Here is a 13,360-nt window from a genome sequence, read left to right on the forward strand (position 1 = left end):
CGGGACGTGCTGCTACTTATATGATGTAATATATGTTTTCAACTGCAAGGCGCTCATTCGCTGAAACAGCATTTCTCCCGATCAGTCCGAACATGTCAAAGGGCCCGTCTCCTAACACTAACCACAACCGGGGCCCTCAATTCCTCATGACGTCCTAGGTGATCTCACCGGAGACCAGATATCGTTCTCCTGCTCGAATTTCAGCATACGTCTCTTTTCCCATGGCTTTTCTGCACATCTGTTAAAAACAATTCGGCAATTTGATATAGTCTAAATATAAGGTAGGCCTATAGGAACGCATCCGTCAAATGACAGAGACGAATCCTTTGGGCACTCGATATTTTCAATGGCTTCTGGCTTTGCACCAAATCACGCCTAAATGAATGTCCCTTAAGCCGGAACTTAACAAGGTGTCACTGCTAAGACCTTTCCATAAAGGTAAACAGTGCTCATATTTGCTGCGGCCTTTCTGCAGCCAAGAAAAATGAATGTGTAAAGCCAGAGATGTCTCTCTGAACTGAAAAGAGCCGGTTTGCAATCTGCCTGCTGAGAGGCAGGCCAGCGGTAAAAAAATGTTAGAAAACATTGTTAAAATGAAAAAGGGGAAACGTATCCTTCGGATTGCGTGATATGTGAATTTCCTAGTTCAGTGTGGGTTGAAATTTTCCCAGATTAAATGTGATTTTATCTTGGAGACTCTGGTGAACAATAACAACAAGCCCTCAAAGATACAGGAGTAAAGAAACCACTACAGCCGTTTTTTTTATACTTCTTTCACCTTAAATTAGTCTCAGAGAGCAGAAGGCTGTTAGCTGTGAAATCGATGACTTACGGTGTGCAGACCTCCTCGCTTAAATTCTCCTCATAAGAGGAGCAGTGGCGGTCTCGCAGCGGTCGCTGTCCGGTAGCGGCTCCTGGGCCGGATCGCTCTCGCTTCCCCCCATCTCTGCGGGAGCCACTGCTGTTGTGCCCGTCTGTAAGGTCACATTAGGGTTATCGCCATTGTTACGGCTATTATGTAATGATCTGCCGGTAAACGTTCTATGAAGTTCTTTTTACTAGCGGTGTATTGCTTTTGGGACTTATCAACTCAAAAGTACACGAACCAATTTAATGTAAAACCACGAGATTTCTGGTAACACTGAATGTTGCCGTTCCTCGGGTGCTGTGATGCTTGTCCCCACGTTTTTAGTGGCTTGTTAAAGAGTAAAAGCAGAGATTCAGTGTCATTATGTTATAAAGTTAAAAATTCTCATAAAAGCCAGCCAGTCGTTACACCCTTTTCCAAATCTCGCCTTTTTGCAGTTAAATCATTGAAATTACCGACTCTCTTACAGTGTGTGTGAAACAGCTAAATTTCCTCATTCTTCCCTGAAACTTGTACTCGGCGAACATTAAATGAAAAAACAAGCAAATACGATTAACTGCTTTAACTGAAATGTTATCATTTATATTTTATGATAGAACTAATTCTTTTTAACAGGTAATTTATATAGGCTACATTTTTCAGGGACTGGTTTTTCCTTGGACGCGCGATGTGGAGGCATAGAAAACGCAGAAAAATCATGGTTATTTCACGGTTGAGGCTTCGGCATACTGGACCCAGTACGGCGTCGCGTAAGTGTTGACGAATGTCAGAAGTGAAGCCGAAGACAGATTTTAACCAGGGTTTTTTTCCGTTAATGAAAAAAGTCTGTGGATGACAGACGCATTTGTCGACATTTTTTGTCTCTAACCTTTTGTTCCGATGTAGGTTTTTAAATCAACATTATAAATTATCGCTATATAATAATAATAATAATAATAATAATAATAATAATAATAATAAACAGAAAGTGACAATTACAATAAGCTCGTTTGTCAGTAGCACATAATTTGATTTACTAATGAAGCCTATATAAGAAGCTCATTAATTTCAATTGTATCTTTGAAATCCCACTTTGTCGACCCGATACTTATCTTAATTACGCCTGAATTGTTCCAGGGATCTTGAAAGGTTAAATAACTTGCAAAATAAAACGGATTTTGGAACTGTCTGGAAAACAGATGCAGTTTTAACTGAGTGTACCATAGTATCCTGATGTATGGGTTGTTAGTTCGAATTTAGAATTGCTTCACTGTTCTGCTGTATGCCCGCAAATAGTCGAATCACTAGAGGAGGCATGACGTGTGTTCTTGATAGCATTAAACACAAACCACATTGTCCAGAGATTCGGGGCTCTCTCTGTGCATATTCCACACCCCTGTGGAAAACATATTAACCAGTCCGGTCAAATGAGGCCAAAGTGCACCGATATCTGACTGGATCCTTACCGGTAGCTTCCTACGTTGAGTACATTTATTGAGCTTATTTTAAACTCACCATTTTATACTGTTTTAAAAAGTATAAAGTTAAGTTAGTCTTGGAGGAGTAATTGGTTACCAGGTGCGAGCAAAAAGAAGATTTAAAAATAAACGCGGAGTTTTGGGATGATTCTATAGTAGTGATTAATTATTGTGGAAGTTTTTTTAAAATTTGTTTGTAAATCGCATTCGGCACGTAATCACCTGGGGATGCTACAGGTGGAAGGAGTGGCATGAGGATATAGCTTTAAGGTGCTTCACAGTGTGATAAAGAAGCTCAGTCATGCGAATTATAACTCTATTGCGACTGAGGACATAAAGCAGGGACGGATGCGATCAGCCTTTGTTACGGATTTCACATCTGGACACTTATCTGCTCCTCAATTTCACACATGAATTCATCACTTCCACGGACTTGGCCAAAGGGGTTGTTTCATTCGATGTAGACGTTAATAACTGTGAATGGATACAAAAATTAGGACAAGCAGTCTGTTTTATTTTGAATGAAGAACGAATCAAGGCACATGATTTGTAAAGAGTTCTTTTAACTAGGTTTAAATGAATTTTCTTCACATTTTTCGAGTCTTAGAGAGAATCATTTACCATTTCTGTAATTGGCCTGTAAATCCGAAGCAAAGCTGGCATTTAATAATAAACTTCATAATACCTAAACGAAAAATAAAAAATAAGTGTAACATTGAGGAAGCACTTAGCATGTAGGTAAGTGGATTTGTGTTACTTTTTCTTCCCGTTGTCATAGGACATGGCGACTCGTTTACACTTAAATTAATTAGAAATTATTCACGTGAAAAAGTCGCAGTGTGAGATTGTTCATCCAAAGTTTACCGTCGCTCTGCAGGTGGGCGCTTTAATCGCAGTCAAAAATAGGCCAGATTTATACAGTAATGTAGTCTCAACCACTTTAGTCAGTGAAAGGCTGCTTCTGTCGTTCTCTTCTTTACGCTCAGTAAACCGGAGAACCAACCAACAACGACACGTCTGAAAAAGAGCGTGGATTTCACCTCTGTGCACGAATTGGATATTGAAATTTTAATATTTCTCTGTATTTTTTTTTGTTCTGGTTAGATTTCATTTGTGGTTTTCATTTATCACAACTGTATTGACCGTTGTGATTACTGCAGTATATAAATCTATATTTCACGCGTTGGAATATGTAATATCGCATATTTCATTTTACTTGGCTGTTACCGACTCCCTTGCCGGAATGAGGGGGTGGGGCGCGACGCCGAATGCGAGTAACTGTCTGGCTTGGGATCTTTGGACCACTGACTGTTTGGCAATCGGGGACGAAAACATTGAGTGAGTCCCCACAGAGACGTGGCTCTAAGTCGGGACTTTCAGTAACATCTTCTCTTGGCAAGAAGCTTAATTAACAAAACTGTCACACCACGGCGGCTCCGGCGCATGCGCAGAAGCTGCGCCGCTAGTTTTCCACGGTGCTTTTGACTCGCCGTTGATTAGATTCAATAAGGGGAATTATGTGACCCGGAGTTAATTTGAATTCCTTGGCCTGAAACTTTTCCATTTAAACGCAATGCGGAGCAAAACGCCTTCAATGGCTACGCCAGGTTACCGGATTTACAATATAGGTAGTTCACCGGGAAACGGTCATCACCAGGCGCCTGATTTATATTTTGATTAGGTAGTAAGTGTCAGGGTGGAAAGGTCTGGGGAGTTTTAATGTAGATTTAAAACACTTACAATCTTGAAGTGAAAAGAGGTCCCCAATGAGCACTGCGGGCTCGGGGGAAGGTATTTTAATGGCACACTGATCCAAACAGCCCTGTTTGTTGGACCCGCCTGCTTTCATAGGGCGGCATTGTGCAGCGGTTTCTAGACGGCAACACACAACAGCAAAGGTGATTCACCCCCCGCAGAGGTCATGTACAGAGCGCCTTAAGGAAAAAAAATCAAAGAACTCCGACAATTGATCTAACAGCCCAACGGCTGAATGCACATTATGCCCTACATGAAATAAGAATCATGTTTGCAGGCATTCCCGCAAAGAGCCCAAAAAGAGAATTTACAGGAAATGTCTGGAAATGGAAAAAGTCGAGTTGATTTTGTTCATTTCTGTCTTTGGTACTGCTTGTGTTTACAGTGTTAATAACCTCATAATATGTCATTAACTCGTATATGCTATGAAGCTTGTGAAGGCTTCGCAAATAAGCACTTCTTCATTCATTACTTGGATCAGCGCAGTCGTTTATCTAAATAAACATGCAGAAGCATCCATCCACCCATGATAAATTACGCTAAAGAAATTAAGTGATACTCCGAGTTTTGTTTTACCGGACTGGCGCAATACATATCAAGTAGGTCAGAAAGTCAACAGAATTGATCATGGTAATCCGACGCTGACAAAAACAGTCAACTCACTGAATAGTCGGCAGCGTTTAATAGGCTAGAATTGAAAAGGCTTGTTTTATGTGCCAATCCAGCATTCATGCACTGAATAATTCAATCATAAAACAAAAAACGTTTTGTTGTACTTATTTCCCAAAATGTTTAAACGGGTTCACGAATACGAAAATGTAACAAATGTAGTAGAAAATACGTGATGGTCAGGAGGATGATTTTCAAATCGCAGGAATAGTTACTCTAAAATTATCTTGCGTTGTTAAATATCTAATTACGTAGGAACATCGCCGTGTTTTATGTGTTATCCTGTATTGGATAAGCAGATGGAAGTTTTTGTGTAGCTGTGAACATGTGTTTTCTACTTGTCATAACTTTTATATGCTACTGTTTTCCATCTTACTAAAAGTTTCAATAAAACATTTTTTTTGGGCACGTGACAGACCCAGATGATTAATGCCGTATACACGTGTACGCGAATACCAACGATTACACATCTATTCCAAATAAGATTCGACATTTAAACGAGTTGTATATAAGGACATTCTAACTATTCTTTTCACAAAACACAAGGCTGCTCGTACAGAAGCACCAACTTGAAGTAAAACAGACGGATATTTGACAATGATACTCCTGAATGTATACACTTCAAGAATACGTGCTAAAAGCGATGGTGACCCGCGATACACCCAGAGTTAATAATCCCATGTATGCGCGTTGTGGGCTGGCTTCGCACATCGGCAGCCCAGCAATCGTAGCTGGCACCTCATTCCAGCGGATATGTGGAGCACCAGCAAAACCCCTCGCTGGCTTGTTGCCGGAGAGCCAGGATCTTTCTGTTTGTACGAATCGCTCGCTGGATTCCGGCTGCAAGGAGCAACAAGTGCATAAGCGCGTGGGAGAAAAGATCATGTCATTAGACGCTTAGGTATCCGAGGAGGGAAAAGTTATCGAGGGGAACCTCAGAGTGCTACCGACGCAGAAAGGAAACAGATTACCGAGCACCTTTGCCTGTGCTTTTTGTCTTCCCAATAAGTTGTGTACGGTTTTCAATCCATGCTGCATTTTTAAAGAATGGCCGCTAAATTGGTATTAGTCCTGCAGTTGTCCGTGTGCTTGAGTTATCACTTTGGGATTGTGGCAACCGAGGAGCCCCCCCGAGGTACCCAGGACAGCGGTTCCGCGGCTGGACATGACGTACCGGCGCCGGACAGCTTTACCCGGGACACGCTGACGAGCCGTATGTTCAAACTGTACGACAAATACAGCCGAGAACTTAACCGTCCGAGAGACGGAAATACAGTGCGAAGTTTCAGGGCGACTCCAGGTGAGCGCGTTTCCACCCATCATACATTGCTGGTCCGATATGGTCAATAACCATGACGAAATAAATAAATGAATGGATAATAATGATATCAATTAGCGACTTTCGTGCTGTACATTAATATTTTACGTAGCATATTTCTATATATTTTTTGTAAAATGTCGTCGGCCTATCAATATTCATTCTAATGTGTGTTGATATTTCAATATGCCGAGCTCATTATATATATATATATATATATATATATATATATATATATATATATATATATATATATATATATATATATATAGTGTGTGTGTGTGTGTGTGTGTGTGTGTGTAATGTATATTATACATAATATATAAATGTGTGTGTGTACTTATATCCTAAATATATAAATTTGCATATATAAATTTCCCAATGTAATAATAATGAAATGCTTGGACTCAACATCACCGTAATTGTAGCTATACTGGGGCTTCAGCATCAACGGTTCTACGGGGGAATGTTCGAGAATTCTGGCGCCATCTAGGGATATTATGTCTTAAATGTAATTTATGTCCAAACAATTGACTCGCAAATTGCAGTTTTAGAAAATTAATTGTTAGTGTATATTACTGAAGCCCATGCACGATGTACGTAACAGCGTGTGGACTATTTGCAAATAGTCCGTCCAGTCACTGCGCATAGGGGCAAAAACCCTATACAGTGATTTTAATGATTATCCTTCATCGTTTTCGGAATGCTAAGTTTTGCTAAATGTGTAGATAACATTACACGGCATGGTGTACGTTTCCGCAATAAAACAATACATAAGGTGAAATGTGGTAAACATAATCTCTGCTTTTGGGGTAGAACTGAATCGATCAAGCTGCCAATCCACTAGAGAACAGACTGCAATTGAAATCGAAGTCCGAGAGAAAAATTAATTATAGGATATCAGTGTAACGAAAATACGACGCAGCAATGTGCAGGTGGATCATTCTTCCATCTCACGCTGACGTGCGATGTACTGATCAAAGCATGGTGGCAGTTATAAACTTCATTAGCACTTGCTCACGGCAGGGACTCGGTCGTCTCAGGGGAAGTGACTCATACCGTTCACACAAGCTGGCGTCTCTGCTGAGATCGGCCGCCGTTTACCCTCCGCTCCAGCTTGTACTACGCGCTAAGTATCTCCTAGCAACGGCGCCTTGAATTTTCATTAATGATGGCTGCGCGGCAATGCTATCGAGTTTCCTCCGTAGTTTTGATGTATGTGAGAGGACGTGATTAGGCTGTTAATGCAGTTAGACACCAGTGGCTGAAGGAGGGGGAAAAAAAGTGTTTTGAGGGCTGCTTGAGTAAGCATTTCCATATGACAGAGGTAATATATATCTCTGCAATATCCCTTCATAACTCCCCAGGAGTCAAACATAGACAAAAAATATCACTGTTGCTCAGAGCCAAAGGCTGAGTATTCATCATTCAGCTTTCAAGTTCAGAATCATGTTACTTTTCTGTGTTCACAGACGGCGGGAAGGAGAAGGATTTGTTCCACTTTAACATGACCTTCGTCCAAGACTCAGAGGTGATACTCTCTGCTGCTTTCCACTTCTTCTTCGACTATCGTCCCTGGCAGAGGTCCTGGCTCTGTAAGCGCTCCCAGAGCCCGGCCTGCCATGTCCCAGTCCTCCAGCAGATGGCGCCAGTCCGAGTCCTTTTCTGGAGCCAATCCCGAGATGGTGCTGACGGCATGCTTCTGGGAAATGTCACCTTCATGCCGCCCAGGAGGGGAGCGTGGCTTACAAGGGACATATCGGACATTGTCAAGCAGGCCCAGGCCACAGAGGAGCCATTAATCATGGTGGAGTTTGATTTCAGTAGGAAGTATCTGAGGCGTACTGAGCGGCTGTCCTCATTGGCCCTTCCCTACTTGTTGGTCTTTGCTGAAGACCTATCCATTTCAGAGCCCAACAGCGTGGCCTCCAGCTTGCAGCGCTATGGCCCGTTCCCAGGTGCTGAGGAGCCGGCTCGTTCCCCCAATGCCTACCCCAAATCACGAGTCAGGAGGGATGCACGGTCCTCAGACCCCATCCGCAACAACGAGCTCCCCGAAGTGGAGCACGGCACCTGGAAGAATCACAAGATGTGGGAGAGCTCCTACCTGGCTCCAAAGCCCAAGGTCCCACAGAAGGAGCACAGGAGAAGGGATCCTGAAGGTGGCCTGGACCCGGGGGCACCCCAGGTGCTCAGCTTTGACGAGGAAACCATGCGGAAGGCCCGGCGGCGGCAGTGGAGCGAGCCGCGGGTCTGCGCCAGGCGCTACCTGAGGGTTGACTTCACTGACATTGGCTGGAGTGAATGGATTCTTGCCCCCAAGGCCTTCGACGCCTACTACTGCGCTGGGACCTGCGGGTTCCCCATGCCCAAGGTCTGAGCTGCCGAGCTTACCGCCGGACTTACTGTCGGGCTTACTGCTGGGCTTACCACCGGGCTTACCACTGAACTTAATGCTGAGCTTACCGCCAGGGTTACTACCGAGCTTACTGCTGGGCTTACCACCGAGCTTACCGCCGGACTTACTGTCGGGCTTACTGCTGGGCTTACCACCGGGCTTACCACTGAACTTAATGCTGAGTTTACCACCAGGGTTACTACCGAGCTTACTGCTGGGCTTACCGCTGAATTTACTGCTGGGCTTACCGCCGAGCTTACCGCTGAACTTAATGCTGAGTTTACCACCAGGGTTACTACCGAGCTTACTGCTGGGCTTACCGCTGAATTTACTGCTGGGCTTACCGCCGAGCTTACCGCTGAACTTAATGCTGAGCTTACCACCAGGGTTACTACTGAGTTTACTGCTGGGCTTACCGCCGAGCTTACCGCTGAACTTAATGCTGAGCTTACCACCAGGGTTACTACTGAGTTTACTGCTGGGCTTACCACTGGGCTTACTGCTGGGTTTACCGCTGGGCTTACTGCCGGGCTTACCACTGCATGCCCATGACCTTGTTCCAATATCCCTGCTGCAAAAATCACCACCTTAAGCTGGTTGACCAACTTATGAAAGTTGACCAGCTGAAGGTATGCTTTCACATGATGGTTTGATGTCCTAGCCAGTCATACCAGCTTGTAATGGTCATTCTAGCTGGTTTAGCTGGCCACACTAGAATGACCAACTGGTGGGCCATCCAGCTAAACCATCATAGAGCAACAAAACCTGAAACACGACCGTCTTAGACCATTTTAGACCAGCTAAAACCAGCTATAACCAGTTACCAGCATAAAGTGGTTTTTAGCTGTTTCTTCAACAAGGGTGATTGAGTGTAAAACTCAGTTTTCCACTATTTCAGACGAGCATCATTTAAAGCTGGCATTTACTGCAATTCACTGCTGGTCGCAGTTCTTATTTAACACTTACTTAACACCCCATTGAATGTTCTTAACACCCTATTTAATGCAGCTGACTATAATTTCGATCTCGAGCATGGTCCTTGTACTGTGCAAAAACAGTTCCAATACAAGCAAGGGCATTATAATAATAAGCAATGTGATGAGTTTGCCCTGTGACAATCTATACAGAATTATATAAGCTAAACAACAAACCAATAGCGATACCTGCTGGCAACCCCTCCCCCAAAACCAAAGCTAAATTATAACTGGCCAAATTATCCTTGCTTCCATACTCATCGGCTCCCCCTAGTGTCTGGGCCCTTGAAGGCCTGCCCTTTTCTCCCCCTTTAGGGGCGGCCCTCAGACAGTCAGACTCAGTTTTCTATAAGGGGACATATCTAACTGAATTCACTGTTATAAACCTTCTCTGGAGGCATGCGGTGGGTTGATGTGAAGGTAGACGACTGACAAAGCCTCTCACCCCTCTTGCACCCAGGTTGTTCGTCCTTCCAACCACGCCACCATCCAGAGCATCGTGAGGGCAGTGGGGATCACCCCGGGGGTGCCTGAGCCCTGCTGTGTCCCTGAGCAGATGGGCGCCCTGAGTGTCCTGTTCCTGGACGAGAGCAGGAACATGATCCTGAAGGTTTACCCCAGCATGTCTGTGGAGACCTGCAGCTGCCGATAGGCGGGGGCTCTGGGACAGGGCAGCCAGGATGACAGGCTCATGGACCACTGGCCACAGCTGGGGGGGGGGGGGGAGGTGGGTATGAGAGAGACAGAGTGTGTTGTCACTGGCAGCACCAGGGGTGGCTCCCTGAACATTAGCCAGTGCATCCTGGGTCGTGACTATTCTCACATGCTCAGATCATCACCGTTACCTTCTCTAAAATCAAACTGTACAACTTTCCCTGCCACATGTGATTGCAGTGCTGCAGTGGCTCTTTGCTCCCACGTCAGCATAATGCACACACACTTCCCGTCTTGTGTTGTTTGTAGGATCTCACTTGATATTCCATTTGGTACACAGCCATTGACTTCCTACACACTGTTCCACACAGTCACTCACATTTTATCATTTCTTATATATAGTTACTCAGTGCATATTGTGCCCAGTCACACTATATCTGGTGCTGTACACAGTCACTCACTTCCTGTGCCGTGTTGTACACAGTCACTCACTTCCTCTCTTGTGTTATACAGTCACTCACTTCCTGTGCCGTGTTGTACACAGTCACTCACTTCCTCTCTTGTGTTATACAGTCACTCACTTCCTGTGCCGTGTTGTACACAGTCACTCACTTCCTCTCTTGTGTTATACAGTCAGTCACTTCCTGTGCCGTGTTGTACACAGTCACTCACTTCCTCTCTTGTGTTATACAGTCACTCACTTCCTGTGCCGTGTTGTACACAGTCACTCACTTCCTCTCTTGTGTTATACAGTCACTCACTTCCTGTGCCCTGTTGTACACAGTCACTCACTTCCTCTCTTGTGTTATACAGTCACTCACTTCCTGTGCCGTGTTGTACACAGTCACTCACTTCCTCTCTTGTGTTATACAGTCACTCACTTCCTGTGCCGTGTTGTACACAGTCACTCACTTCCTCTCTTGTGTTATACAGTCACTCACTTCCTGTGCCGTGTTGTACACAGTCACTCACTTCCTCTCTTGTGTTATACAGTCACTCACTTCCTGTGCCGTGTTGTACACAGTCACTCACTTCCTGTCTTGTGTTATACAATCAATGGGTGAATCTCAATACCAAGAACGCAAACACCCTACTTGTGGTCTTGGCAAGACCAGTCTTATGAACTTTCCTTCCAAGAACGAACTTGGGGCGCAATAAATTAGGGGATTGGTTTCATTCTTCAAGGATGCAAATAATATGTCATTGGTATTTTGGGTGGGAAAAGAACAACATCCCGGGATTTTTACCATCCTATGTACTTACATTCTTAGTATCGGAACTGGTCTTCAGCAATGGAAGATGACGTAAAAGAGGCACACAAGAAAACAAGTATGGTCAAGTACGCAAACTAACTTCACTTCCTGTGCCATGTTCTATGCAGTCACTCACTTCCTGTGCCATGTTCTATACAGTCACTCACTTCCTGTGCCATGTTCTATACAGTCACTCACTTCCTGTTTCAGTGACGTCCTAGCAGCATATGGACATGTCAGTGGACAATATTTAACTGGCTCCACATCTACAAAAGCTCAATGTATAACCAGTGACACAGCATTTTGGTTATTTTTGTTTCTATCATCCATTGATGTACAGTACTCAATATTTTTCAAGATCGTTTTTATTCATCCCGAGCTGTCTCTCTCTATTCAAGTAACTGAAAAAAAAAAGAAATCCCAGTGTTGATGTAATTGCAGCCGCTATGCATAGATGACGTTAGCTATGAGTATTTAGGTAGCAAACTAAACGTAAGAATAAAGATTAACAGGCTAACGATATTTAAACAGAAAGAGATCACATTATAATGGCATTATACAAACTTACTACCCAGCATAAAAGGAAAAAGTATATCTGTATGTTTTATCTTTCATCCATAGCTCAGAATTAGATGTAGAGCAGAGTGCCTTCAAATGTTACAGATGAAATAAAGCATGATACACCAAAAAGTGTTCGAAAACGCGAACAAGCCGTTCGGGTCCTTTCCGGACAGCACATTCTGGCCACCGTTAATAAGGGGCTTATCTGGTATTTGAGGCTTCCGCAGTCTGTTAACAGAATGCGGACAGGGGAGTGTTTTGAACCATCGGCATGAGGGGGTGACATGTGAGGTAAACTCATTGGACATAACGCGTGGCGGGTGGGATTGCCCTGCGCAGCAAATCGCTGCTAACAATTTAACCAACTGAGACGTAGATTACACCAATCAGTGATTGATGATGCATGATAATCCCGCCCACCGTGTGTTTTCAAGCCTCATTTCTCCTACCATTACGTAATTCCAGATGTCTTGGTGAATCACTACGTAAGGAAACAACAGGCAGAAAAACGCACACTTAACACACAATATTGCTACAGTGTTTCAATATGAATATTAATAATACTGTGGAGATACTGCAGCCTGAAAGCAATGTTCTGAAAAGGTTTTGTGTCATTCAAGGCTTTTCTTTTGCTTCCTGAAGGGCACAGTGGTAGTCTTTATCATTTGTAGGTGGTTCTTGTTATTTAGTGCGTTTTATAAGGGTTAGACTGCACAGCATTGTACAACACGTCTATTTATTACTGGCTGGGTTTGTGTTTTTGTTTACAAAAGTGTCTTGTTCCACTTATAAAATCACCCGACATAGGACTATAATTCAGAAGATTCCCCCGGGCTGTGAATTGTGTGTTTTGTTATCTCCATAAAATGTTTATTATTTCTGTATATTTTATGTGTTTGTTTAAATATCTTCGTTCCTGAAAAATTAGTAGCTGTTTTCTGCATTTATGTTCTTGTAAATTATACAGCAGTAGCCTTCGTAAGTGTTAGAACAAAATAAACAAAGATAATTGGTAAATAATCCCCAATGGCCCAAAATTGTTTTTCATTGTTATGAATTCAAGAGCTCTGCTTTTCTTTGTTCGTTTTTTTTTTTCTTAACAATGCATTGTGGAAACGCCTGTTTGTGGTCATTACTGGTTATCCTACTTGCGTTGGTTCGCCAACAGTTTATTAAAGTCGTTATGCTGTTCCTTTCGAGGAAAATAATGCATGGTTCATGCAAAAAGATGCCCAGAAGTAATTTCTCTTTTAAACAGAAAAGCTCTGCTGTAATGACTGTCGACGCGTGTTTTTTTCGCCTGGCGCGTCTTTGGAAATTAACGATATGAAGCACTGGCTTCTGGCTTTCGTGCGAATTTGAAACACATGCTGAGATAATGGGCGGCTGCATCCATCTCGCGCGCTGTCGTCTGCGGCATCCTCTCCGTGAACCGGGGGCTTGAAGGATCTTT

General features: G+C 43.5%; 1 protein-coding gene across 2 annotated transcripts; it reads left to right on the forward strand.

The window, feature by feature from the left end:
* The first annotated feature begins 1,548 nt into the window (after positions 1-1,548).
* Positions 1,549-12,934, forward strand: LOC111848353 (growth/differentiation factor 10-like). 2 transcript variants are annotated; one of them, XM_023820262.2, is made up of 3 exons: positions 1,549-1,617; positions 7,540-8,441; positions 9,900-12,934. In XM_023820262.2, exons 1-3 carry the CDS (start codon positions 1,566-1,568, stop codon positions 10,089-10,091), a joined length of 1,146 nt encoding a protein of 381 aa, XP_023676030.1. In that variant the 5' UTR covers positions 1,549-1,565; the 3' UTR covers positions 10,092-12,934. The 2 variants fall into 2 exon arrangements, with proteins under 2 accessions (XP_023676030.1, XP_023676029.1); XM_023820261.2 differs by lacking the exon at positions 1,549-1,617 and adding an exon at positions 5,324-6,049.
* Positions 12,935-13,360: the final 426 nt, after the last annotated feature.

The sequence above is a fragment of the Paramormyrops kingsleyae genome, chromosome 20, assembly GCF_048594095.1.
Source record: "Paramormyrops kingsleyae isolate MSU_618 chromosome 20, PKINGS_0.4, whole genome shotgun sequence".
NCBI classification, from domain to species: domain Eukaryota; kingdom Metazoa; phylum Chordata; class Actinopteri; order Osteoglossiformes; family Mormyridae; genus Paramormyrops; species Paramormyrops kingsleyae.

Coding starts and splice junctions, on each gene's coding strand:
- LOC111848353 (XM_023820261.2), top strand. CDS start 5,797: ATGGCCGCTAAATTGGTATTAGTCCTGCAGTTGTCCGTGTGCTTGAGT. Junction 6,050..7,539: donor AAGTTTCAGGGCGACTCCAG/GTGAGCGCGTTT, acceptor CTGTGTTCACAG/ACGGCGGGAAGGAGAAGGAT. Junction 8,442..9,899: donor GCGGGTTCCCCATGCCCAAG/GTCTGAGCTGCC, acceptor TCTTGCACCCAG/GTTGTTCGTCCTTCCAACCA.